This window comes from Stomoxys calcitrans, chromosome 2, assembly GCF_963082655.1.
Source record: "Stomoxys calcitrans chromosome 2, idStoCalc2.1, whole genome shotgun sequence".
Classification (NCBI taxonomy): domain Eukaryota; kingdom Metazoa; phylum Arthropoda; class Insecta; order Diptera; family Muscidae; genus Stomoxys; species Stomoxys calcitrans.
The window spans coordinates 219,731,934-219,744,457 of NC_081553.1; the positions used below are offsets into that span (position 1 = coordinate 219,731,934).

The 12,524-nt window shown below is 38.5% G+C and overlaps 1 protein-coding gene across 1 annotated transcript; it reads left to right on the forward strand.

Annotated features, from left to right (window-relative positions):
• The first annotated feature begins 127 nt into the window (after positions 1 to 127).
• On the forward strand, positions 128 to 9,178 carry LOC106092452 (mitochondrial thiamine pyrophosphate carrier). Its single transcript, XM_013259322.2, has 3 exons — positions 128 to 765; positions 5,204 to 6,405; positions 8,605 to 9,178. Exons 2-3 carry the CDS (start codon positions 5,708 to 5,710, stop codon positions 8,924 to 8,926), a joined length of 1,020 nt encoding a protein of 339 aa, XP_013114776.1. The 5' UTR covers positions 128 to 765; positions 5,204 to 5,707; the 3' UTR covers positions 8,927 to 9,178.
• Positions 9,179 to 12,524: the final 3,346 nt, after the last annotated feature.

Below are 12,524 nucleotides of genomic sequence, written 5' to 3' on the forward strand. Positions count from 1 at the left end.
TGTAAGTCTAAACACACCTTTAGGCTACTTTAAAAAATACAACTCTATAGAGAGATAGACATCTGGCTGTAGCTGGTATTTTCATTAACACTATTGTGAATGGCCATTAAACATGTGTTTTTGTTTACCCTGTGCGGTGGCATTGTTGTTTTCCACTTTTGACGTAACCTTGTGCCTTGTGTGGTCAATTTTTGGAAGAGATCTTTGAGAACCTGTTCCGTAGCGGTTGGGTATTAAAGCCTTACTCACGAAAGCGCTTTACACATTGTTTTTACTCAAGCTAGGCCATCCATACTCAAGATAAACAAAGAGAAAAGAAAGTGAGAAAAAGCTACTGAAAACAGAAGATACCACGCAACAAATCAATTTAAACCGAGGAGGGCAGCATATAGCTTTCCTCCAAAATGAAGATGTACGCGCGCCTTAGTGTACAGGTGGTTTTAAGATGTAACAGGCTATGAGATCGGAATATGTGAACATTTGCGTATTATGTAGTGAATTGTTTTTTTGTTGATATTTTTCTGTAGCGTAGACAGCTAAGAGTTCATGCAGCCAACTTTTATCAGTGCATTCATTGATTTTGGTTAAACGTAAATAATAATAATTGTATAGAGTTCCAGCAACGAGAAGTACACCACAACAACAGCCAGCCACAAGCAGCAATTGGAAATTTATGAGACACACACAACAACAACAATTGCAGCATAAAGCAAAAACTTTCTTTTATGCATATTGAATAATTGCAGTGTTTATGCCATACTGTGGGTAAGTCAAATCGCAGGTTATCGAAGCCAATAAATGTGTATGTTTGTTTGTTTGCTTACGTTCACGTATTGTACAACAACCCTTCCTTCTTGCCCTAGCGTAACCACCAACTTATGATTACTTCATGGGTTGCTGGCCATGGTCTTTATTAGACTTGAGGGATTTTGCAATCTCAGCAATTATTTTTAGACATTTTTAGTCTCAGTATTGTTGTGTTTACAATTACCCATCCCAAGATCAATGGATTTGATCTCTCGTTCCGCTTAAAACACTTACGTGCGTATGTCTAATCTTGTGCGCATGCCTACCTTGTGTTTTTTCTTTAATTTTTGTTTTTTGCTGCTTTTTATCGCCACTTGTGGCTCTTGACTCTTCACATCGCTAGATTTATGCAAAAGGTGTGAATGTCAAAATAGTTATTTAAATATTTAACACCTGTTGAAAGATCTGCAAACCAGACAACATGTCTTCTTTGCTGCTTCTCTCAAGAGCATACCAATCAAAATTTATTGATGTCTGCGGCTAATTTATCCATCTGTTGTGTAGCATTATGAAAGAGAAACGTTTTGATTGAATAGCTACATGATTCACATCAAAGAAATGTTCACTTCAATTTGATTTAGGGGCTTGTGAGCAAAATATTTGCGTCTTAGCTTCTTAAGTACTCCCATTTTAAATATTTGGGTCAATGAAAGCAGCACGTTTGTTTGTGAATCTCCTTAAAATATTCCCCAAGGTCTATTAACATGTTTAATAACCGGAAACCTGTATTATAATGTTCACGGAAGCCTATACCATTTGGCTGCTCTTGTCCAAAATATTTGCTGAAAGTTCGAGGGAATTTTCAGAAATAAGTAAATAAAAAATCCACTTTAAAGCAGATATTCACACTACGCCATAACTTGGAAAAGACCCAAAAAACAACAGATCGACCCTTACCATCGTTACTTCGATCACAAAGGCGCCTTCGACAGCCCTATACGTTCAGAGGTTTTCCATCAAGCCATGTCTGAGGTTGGTATCTCTGAAAAATTGATACGACTCCGAATCGGACCATAACTTGTTTTAATTTGACATTAGTCCTTATGTTTTCAGTTTATTTCTCTGTGAAAACCTAATATAAAACAGATCTTTAACTTTTCGAAATTACTGAATGCTTGTAAATAATTAATTATGGAAATGATCAACAAACGTTTCTCCTGTGATTTCTAATGTCAATAACATAGTTGCATATGTTCAGCAAAGCTTTTAGGAAGCTATTTGTAGAGCCTCACATTGAAATATGTTGTTGTTGTTGTTATAGCTCAACGTTGCTTTTCACGTTTTCACTTTTCTTCTGCCTTATTGATCTTTTTATTCTCTCTCTCTCTCTCTCTCTGATATCATTCTGACCTGCAATGGTCCCCAGATCGAGCTTAAAAATTGGCCGCGTCAAATGTAGCGGTCCATAGTGCCTCTGCAGTCAGATTTGAAGGTTTCGCCGAGCATTTAAGTAGATGATTGGCCTCATGAGGTTCAGAACAGGGAGAGCTGCATAAGACCCAACATTTGGCACTCAATAGACACTATTGAGTGGTTGAGGGTGGCTGATGAATATTGCTACAATGATGAATATTGCTACATTTTTTTTTCGGTGTATGGAATACATTTTTCTTTTATTCATGTTAAATTAAATTATTAAATTAATTATTAAATTATTATTAATTAAATTAATTAATTAATTAATTAAATTAATTATTAAATTATTATTATTAAATAGAAAAAAAGTTATTACATTTTTTTTTGGTAGCGGCTTTCATCAGCCACCCTGTATGTTTGTTTCGCAAGCCACCACAAATCTTTTTAAGTTTTAACTTAAAAATTAAGTTATAATTTAATTCTTAAGTGGCATGCGAAACAAAGCAAGTGTCTGTTGAGTGTTTTTCATCAGTGTTTATTGAGTGCCAAATATGGGGTCTTATGCAGTTCTCTGGTCCAGAACTGCATTCAGGGTAGAATTTGGGGATAGTATCGTCCAAACTTGAGCGATACGAGTTCAGTCAGTTGCACCATTTGGATCACGGTTGAGCCAGAATAGTTCTGGTTCTACTGATTGTGGGCGCCCACCAAGGACTATATTCGGTCAGCACTAGTAAATGCATCTTGGTGTATATCCTGCAAATTCGCCTTGTATGAGGCAGTTGTGAGCGGAAATGTTACTTGTTGGCGGATTCTGTTGAACATCCAGATAATTTTATTCTGGTGATTCTGTCGGTGGCAGCCAAGCAAAAACTGGTTGATAGAAATTCGCAGTGCTCCTTAACCCTATAAATCTTAACGCGTTATCATCCTATATATGTTCTTGTCTTATGACATGTCAAATATTGCTTTTATTCAAATTGCGCACATAATGTGTTACAAATGAAACTAGCATAACACAATCGCATTTCAAAATAGCACAAAGTTATTTTTTCGATTGGAACGGTGCTTTATTTCTTCTGACAAAAAAATAAAGAAATTGGCTGTTTTTGCTGTCAGTCGGATAAAAGCAACTCCATTAATTAAATTGTTTTAACAACGCATAACAAATAAGCTTTTGCTCACATTTTTAGGTTATGTCATACGAAAATAACATACAAGTGTAATAGCAAAAATAAAGAATCGTATGTAAATTGACAATTCTGATATACATGATGAATTGCAATTTGCAAAAGTGACATGTTATAACACAAGCACATATAGTGTGATAGTACCTTTAGCCTCCTCGTGTAGATGGTCGGTGCTTGCCATTTGGTGACATGATTTAATGCAGGATTCACTAATAGAAGGCTAGGTCGCTTGCAAAAAATACAGTGGATAGACCCCATGAACATCATTAAGGATGTTAAATCTGCCGATTGAAAATGTCATCAAATAGGAGAAATCGTAAACAAAGAATGAATGTAAAAAGATAACAAGTTGACATCCTCAATGCCAAGTACTGCCAAAAACTAAAAAAGATTGTGTGTCGGCTGATCGCTTGTCTTAACCTTATTCAGTAAATCCTGGATTTAACGATTTTGTCACAACATTTCTGAGAAAAAAATTTAATTAAGTCTCAATGAAATTTTTCATAACATTTATGAAACACGTTTCATAAATCTCAATTCAATGAAACATGTTACAACATTTATGAAATTTCAACATATAGTTAAAGAACATTTTTCAAAACTTATGAAAAACTTACATAACATCGAAGAAAAGTTTCATAAAAGAAAAACCTTGGATATTTAGTTAAATTTATTAAGATAAAATTGGTTGTTATAGTCACACTTGCCCGTGGAAAGGTGGTAGCGATTATTGACCCGTCTCTGGGAAGGATGCTAATCGCAGTATTTCCTTTTTACACTTTTCACTTCACTGCAAAGTTAAAAACACCCACAAGAAGGTAACCATGAAGCAATATTTTTTTCAACTGTGGAACACGAATACAATAAGACATAGGTTTTATGTATCGGAACGATCCAGCCTTCCCAGTCTGGTTAAGAATCACTAATCCCTTTCTACAAGCAAGTTGCCCACAACAACAACACAGTACATAGAATTTTGGCAAAGTCATAAAAATACACCTCATGCAAAATTTCAGCCAAATCGGATGAGAATTGCGCGCTCTATTGGCTCAAGAAGTCAAGATCCAAGTTCGGTTTATATGACAGCCGATACCCGATTATGAACCGATTTGAACCATGCTTAGCACAGTAGTTGGAAGTTATAATAAAACACTTCGTGCAAAATTTTAGTCATATCGGACGAGAATTGTGTTCCCTAGAGGCTTAGGAAATCAAGACCCAAGTTCGGTTTATATGGTAGCTATATCAAAACATGGACCTATTTGGCCCATTTATAATCCCAACCGATCTACACTAATAAGAGTATTTGTGCTTTCGACAGACAGACGGACGGACGAACAGGGAATATATATACTTTATGGGGTCTCAGACACATATTTCGAGGTGTTACAAACAGAATGACGAAATTAGTATACCCCCATCCTATAGTGGAGGGTATAATAAGATAGATATGTGAATCTGTTAATATGTGATACAGAATCACCAGATATAACATAATTGTTCCGGTTTACTGTGGCCACATTGTCTCGAATTGGGACTGTTCCAAAATGGTAGTAGGTTTTCCTAGTCAAATCTATGTACTATAACTTTTTCAATCCATCCCTGCCAATTTGAAGATTCACCTTTGCATCCATGCATTCGGTCTTTTCATCCAGAGTTAAGGTCAACATATCTCATATCTAGACTTTGGGTTATGTTCCGAATATCGATCCATACAAAAGATAAGTTGTCTACATTTTGTTGAGCTTTTATTTTTTCCCACTTGTTAGCCATTGTTTATTTTACAATACGAGCACACAGCAGTCTATGGCATTGATGTTTGTTTAATTTTTTTTTTGCCTTTATTTCAGAGTGCAGAGTGCGCGTGCAAACATTTTCTAAGAAGTCATTTACGCTTTGTGGCCGACTCGGATGATCTGCGTAGACAACCTCTAGCACTGGTTCGTTGGGGCTATTACTTCACCATAGCTACTACATCCAAAAATACCTTAGCGCAACAACAAAACCAACAGCAGCAAATGACGCTTTTAACAACAACAATAACGGCGGCATCAAGCAAATAATAGTTGGACAACAAAAACATTCATTCATGATTTAGAGTAGAGGGCCAAAAACACGAAAACGAAAAAAAGTGAAACTCGGTTGGTTTTCAGTTGCGAGTTAATGCTCGCACAAAGCGCACAAACTTTTAAACGAACGCTCGCTCGCTTGACTCCGTTTAAAACAGACCACAACATCAAGCAACAAACAGGCTAAATAAAGCTTTCTCAATGTTCCTCATATATTATTATTGGCAAACAAATTGATATCTTTTTCGTATTGTACCTAACAACCAACAAAAAAAAAACAAAAAGATGACACCACAAGTCGGCAGCAATTCATCAGCAGCAGCTGCAGTGGCAGTGGAGCAGACAAAACCCACTGCCAAGAAACGTACCCACAGTAAACGCGAACAATTACATCAAATTATATCTGGCGGTTTGGCTGCAGCCATTACCAGATCCACATGCCAGCCATTGGATGTATTGAAGATACGCTTTCAGCTACAAGTGGAACCAATTGGTAAAAGTGGCTTAAAAAAGTCCAAATACATTTCCATTACCCAGGCGGTTAAGACCATATTTAAGGAGGAGGGTCTACTGGCCTTTTGGAAGGGTCACAATCCGGCACAAGTGCTCAGTGTCATGTATGGCATCTCTCAATTTTGGACCTACGAACAGCTGAGTCTATTCGCCAAGCAAACCACCTACCTCAAGGATAAGCCAAATCTATCAAATTTCATTTGCGGTGCTGTAGCTGGAAGTGCAGCCGTTATTGTCTCCACTCCCCTCGATGTTATACGCACACGTCTGATAGCACAAGACACCAGCAAAGGATATCGAAATGCGACACGTGCAGTCTCATCGATTATACGCAACGAAGGACCTCGTGGCATGTATAGAGGGCTCTCATCGGCCTTGCTACAGATTACCCCATTGATGGGTTCAAATTTTATGTTTTATCGATTGTTTTCACAATCGGCATGCAAAGCTTTTCATGTGGAAGAGAGAAGGTAAGTAGCGGCTTGTGTTATAACACAATGATTTTTGCAATTATTTTCATACTCATTATTAATAATTGGATTATGTATTGGGGGAAATGTACTAATCCTGAAATGAAAGTTAAGAGAGAAAAAGTGGTGAAACGATACCTGTTGCACAAAGACTGCAAAGATCTCGTAGTTAGGCAAAGCATGCACAGAATAAGATTTGCAAATAAAACAAGGAAAAACGGGCTGATTTCAACCTAGCCGAATCTTGAGTGCCCACCACCATGGGTAGTAATTGCCTAAGGGTTGGTATTCTATTCTGCTTTCGGAGTAGCCGCTGAAATTTTCAATTGTTTCGCGAGCGAAATTTGACAGCAATCCAATGTTTTTTTTGCTTCCATTTCAAAACACATTTCTTTATCTGTACTTATTGTTCTCTCTATTTCATATACTTTTTCTCACATAAATAAAGAAAAAAGAACCACTGAAACCAATAAAACAAAAGTGTTGCCACTATAGTCGTTTTTGCCATTTTCCTCGCTATAAGCAGAGTACTACTTTTCCGCCTATTTTTAGGCAACGTTTCGCCGACGTTTTTTTTATATGGAGTTTGACAGCATTCCGCCTGAAAAGATGAACAGAATACTCAGCTTAAGAGCATAGAAATAATAGAGGAATTTAATTTCTCTCAAAATTTTACAGCAAATGTCAAGCTTATAGGTGTCTTTAATTATTTTATTTTTCTTCAAAGCAAGCAGCTCTACCGAAAAATTAAAAAAATCAAATTTACAACAAAAAGAAAAGAAATAAAAGAAAGACACATATTGTGGACCTACGTGGACCGTCCTATCACATGGCCTGGGCTGATTGAAGCCACGGCAAATGTGTGCGGTGATGGTATGCAAAGCTGTTGTTGCGTTATGCAGTCTTCGAAATCCATGTTGATGCTAGGCGAATGGAAATTCTCCTACGAGGCTCGGAAAGATTAATGCCTCAAGCGCCTTTGCTACTGGTGAGAGAAGGGAGATCGGTATATACTACGGATGACATTCGTAACTTCGCTCACGACAAATTGTGATGGCTGTCCATCGGCTTGGAGACCACGAATACGGCGAATGGCTCTCCTCCTTGCCCTGTCACTCTCGGTTGAATAACCTGGCGCATCAGTCCCGGTTACTTCGCCAAAAGTGACTGAGGTCCTGTCATACCGTCTACAGCGGTTCGAGGGTGACTTAAAAGTAGACAACAGCTTGCCTAAACCGGTGCCTAAGTTACATTGTTCCAGCCACAAATTCCGACGGGACGAAGATGATCACGCCTACTAGACCACTGAATACTGTGGCTATGTGGAACAGGTTTTGAATCGAATACCTGAGACTACATTTGAGGTCGAGTGTGAGGTAATGCTGCCAACGGCACAAGTTCGTGCTACCCAGATGCATTAAAGCTAGAGCACAGAGTGGGCTTGGGGCCTACATCAAAAACACTGGGACTGAGATATGTTTCCGATTTCCTGACCTTAACAAAGTCTATCAGGCGGAGATCAAGACAATCATAGAATGCGTGAGTTGGTATGGTGTTAAAGCGAGGATTTCGATTCATCATCAGCATGGTCGCCGGATTTTTTTGAGCCAGATCCTTTAAATTCCAAACAAATTTGCCCACTCCAATCACCGGTCTGTAGAGTCAGTGAACTATCCTCGGATTTAGTCTACATAGTGCACAATATCTGTGAGCCTTCTCCTCAACCTGAATTTATATCCCATATTGTCTCGATGCGCCTAGGAGGTTTTTTGGGGATCGGGCGGACCTTGGTCCCAAACTTAGATACCATATTTGTACTCTATTCCCGAATACCTTTCGGAATTTATAAGGGAGGGAGTATTTTTGGGATATTAATTTGATATCATATTCTACTCATATATACCTTTCACTCGAATCCCATATTGTCCCTATGTTGCTACTTTCCGTTGTGTTGGTGTTTTTGTGGTAAAAGGGGGGTTCTGCCCCCTTCCCTTATATATAAGATTTTATTTACCAACCAACGCCCTACTGAGAAACACGTTGATAGAATTTTCCCAAAATTGTAAATTTTAAATTTGAATTTATCAACACTTGTGTCCAAATTGAATTTTTAATGATCTTATGTCGAAACTTGACTTTCTGACAAAAGTTTCTGAACTTCCTTACATTTCATTTCATTCAAATTTCCGTTTTTTCCAGCAAACTACCCACCTGGACACTGCTTTTAATGGGTGCCTCATCTGGTATGCTGTCCAAAACGATTGTTTATCCTTTTGACCTCATAAAAAAACGTTTGCAAATACAAGGATTTGAATCGAATCGTCAGACTTTTGGTCAAAACATACGCTGCACTGGTGTCTACAGTTGTCTGGTTGAGACCATCAAGCAGGAAGGTGTTCGTGGGCTGTACAAAGGTGTTGCTCCTACTCTCTTGAAATCCAGTTTAACGACAGCTCTATATTTTAGTATTTACGATAAGCTAAAGCAAATACGCTGGACATCCGATGCAACAACAACATAACGATACATTTAGAGAATTAATATACAAGTTATTGTTTGTAATTGATAGCATGGTTATATTAGATATTTTCGATTAGTTAATTTGTTTTAGTGTATATTTATGTTATATACAACTCTTTATTTTTCTTTTAAGTTAAGTTTGCTTAAGTTAAACCTAAATATTCACTCCCACACACAGTGCACTTCCTTTCTTTAAAAAGAAACTCAAAGAATCAATGGTTGATATTTTTTTAAATACAATTTTTCCTTAATATACCTTTATATATATAAAAACTTTTTGCAAAAAGAACAACAAAAAATAAAAATTATTATCCCTCACTGAGATATATATGAGCGAAAAAGTATTTTTTTTTGCTAATGAACAAGTAACAAGTAAAATCGTGCTAAGTTCGGCCCGGCCGAATCTTATATACCCTCCACCATAGATCGCATTTGTCGAGTTCTTTTCCCGATATCTCTTTTTAGGCAAAAAAAATTTAGGTAAAATTTCAGCCAATTCGAGTAAGAAATGCGCCCTTTAGTGGCTGAAGAAGTAAAATAGAGATATCGGTTTATATGGGAGCTGTATCAGGCTATAGACCGATTCGGACCATATTCGACAAGTATGTTGAAGGTCATGGAAGAAGCCGTTGTACAAAATTTAAGCCAAATCGAACAATAATTACGCCCTCTGGAGGCTCAAGAAGTCAAGAATCCAGATCGGTTTATATAGCAGATATATCAGGTTATGGATCGATTTGAAACATATTTGACACAGTTGTTAGAAGTCATAAGAAAACTCCTCATGCAAAATTTCAGCCAAATCGGATAAGATGTGCGCCCTCTAGTGGCTCAAGAAGTCAAGATTCAAAATCATCTATATCAAGTTATGGACCGATTTAAGGTATACTTAGAACAGTTGTTGGAAGTCATATCAAAACACGTTGTGCAAAATTTCAGACAAATCGGATAGGAATTGCGCCCTCTAGACACTTAAGAAGTCAAGACCCCAGATAGGTTTTCATGACAGCTCGCACACAAACTCGATGGTATTCATCGCTACAATCCAAAATCGGGAAACCGAATCTGGAATTCAATAGAGTGGTCAACGAATATGAGAAATAGAACTTATGAATCACTGTAATTTAAGCACACGTATTGGTAATCTGTGGTTACTCTTTCACTTCAACAAAAGCAACGTGAGGGCCTCAAACCTCAAGCACCGGAACGACCTTGATCTCTAAAGGGAGCAGGCCATAGATCACTGCCCCACAAGCAAATATGTGTCTATGATGGCAAAAAAAAAACAAAATTTTAATTTAATTTTTAATTGTTCAGTTGTGTATAACAAAATATTGGTCTTTTTAGTAGCTATATCTAAAAATAAACCGATCTGAACCATATACCACACGGATGTCGAAAAGTCTAACATAAGTCACTGTGTCAAATTTCAGTGAAATCGGATTATAAATGCGCCTTTTATGGGGTCCAGACTTTAAATCGAGATATCGGTCTTTATGGCAGCTGTATTCAAATCAGGACCGATTTAGGCCAAGTTTCAGAAAAATTTCGAAGAGCCTAACACAACTCACTGTCCCAAATTTTGGCGAAATCGGTCAATAAATGCGCCTTTAATGGCCTCAAAATCTTAAATCGAGAGATCGGTCTATATTGCAGCTATATCCAAATCTGGACCGATCTGAGCGAAATTGAAGAAGAATGTCGAAGGTCCTAACACAACTCACTGTCCCAAATTTCAGCGACATCGGACAATAAATGCGCCTTTTTTAGGTCCAAAACCTTTAATCGAGAGATGGCAGCTATATCCAAATCTGGACCGGTCTGGTCCAAATTGAAAGAATATGTCGACTGGCCTTACACAACTCACTGTTTCCAATTTCAGCAAAATCGGATTAAAAATGCGGCTTTTATGGGGTCAAGACCCTAAAAAGCCACATCGGCTGATCGGTCTATATGGCAGCTATATCCAAGTCTGGACCGATCTGGGCCAAATTGAATGAGGATGTCGAGTGGCCTAACACAACTCACTGTCTCAAATTGCAGCAACATCGGATAATAAATGTGGCTTTTATGGGGCCAAGACCCTAAATCGGCGGATCGGTCTATATGACAGCTATATCCAAATCTGGACCGATCTGGGCCAAATTGAGGAATGATGTCGAAGGGCCTAACACAACTCACTGTCCCAGCAAAATCGGATAATAAATGTGGCTTTTATGGGCCTAAGACCCTAAATAGGCGGTTCGGTCTCTATGGGGGCTATATCAAGATATAGTCCGATAAAGCCAATCTTCGAACTTAACCTGCTTGAAATTCTCTACTCATTGAGATTCTCTACTTGATACCCCTGATTATCCGCGGAGTTATTCTGTATGGTCTCTAAAGAGACCATTCTGTATTGTAACGTTAGCCGAGTTGGTAACGATGCCTGGTCTGTCGCTACTGTGGATCACAGTGGACTAAATAGTCTGCGTAAGTCTGCATGATGACTATGAAAACCACATAGAACTCAAAGTTCCAACCTGTGTGGTGTTCATAACAATTTTGTCTCTACCATAACAATTTTGTTGCTTATTCTAATGCCAAATCTCCAGCCACATTTTTTACTATAGAACAGAGTGAGTCGATGGCGTAACGATTTCCATGACCAAGTATATCAAAATACTTAAAGTAACAGCTTTCTGCCTTTATGATCATGCTACTTCAATTTGTGATAGTCAGAAGTGCACCATTAAGTGTCTTGCCGGCCTTGCTGGCTAAATATAATGCAATTGGCCGGCAAGTATGGAAGTGACACGCAGTGGAATATGATCAAGACCTTCCAGAATGCTGCTCTACGAACTCTGTACTCAGGGTGACAGACTGCATCAGAAGAAAAGGTTACTACATTATTATATGTTTTCTTGACAGCATCTAATGGGTTTGGAAATTCATGATCTAGAGCGAAAGGCTCAGCGCTGCAAAATGGAGCTTAAGCAGATTATCAGGCGGATCTAAATGTCATTCACGAGGATACGAAGCGGCAGCGGTGCACATCTACCGAGTGAATGTCTTTTATGGAGATCAATCCCCGTCTATAGCACCTAAAGATGTTCACCTACCCCGCAAGGCTAGGTTAAGTTAGGTTGGAGGTCTTACGGCTAAGAACCTCGATTGGTTGGTTGTCGCTTTACTCTGCGTGAAGGGTGAGGAAGTGACCAGCTGCGGCGTGTCATGTGAGGTCAAGAAGCTCTTCTCAAGTTCTCGACTTCAAAAAGCTTGACGACACATACTCAGCACCGCCTAGCTGTCCACGTTTGTCTGATCGAGTTGCATCTTCCGATCCTGATCGCACTCGAGACGATGTCGCAATGACCTCCGCCTGAAAGATGCTGCACCAGTCCAGAATCTTTAACAATTCTCTGATTCCAAGGAAATCCATGCAGACTCTAGGCTCAGTGCCCTCATCAAAACCGTTTATACAGAAGATCGGGCTACCTCAGGAAAACAACGTCCAACCCATCCACAAGGAAGGAGGGGAGTCAATAGCGATGCATATAGCATATCGTCAAAAACTCCCCCAGGAAACTAGAGTAATGAGTGTCCCGCTTGTTTCACGG

What these genes read in the sequence shown, in the direction of transcription:
- LOC106092452 (XM_013259322.2), top strand. Translation starts at nt 5,708, where the DNA reads ATGACACCACAAGTCGGCAGCAATTCATCAGCAGCAGCTGCAGTGGCA. An exon ending in TTTCATGTGGAAGAGAGAAG is followed by an intron (nt 6,406 to 8,604) that starts GTAAGTAGCGGC and finishes CGTTTTTTCCAG; the next exon opens with CAAACTACCCACCTGGACAC.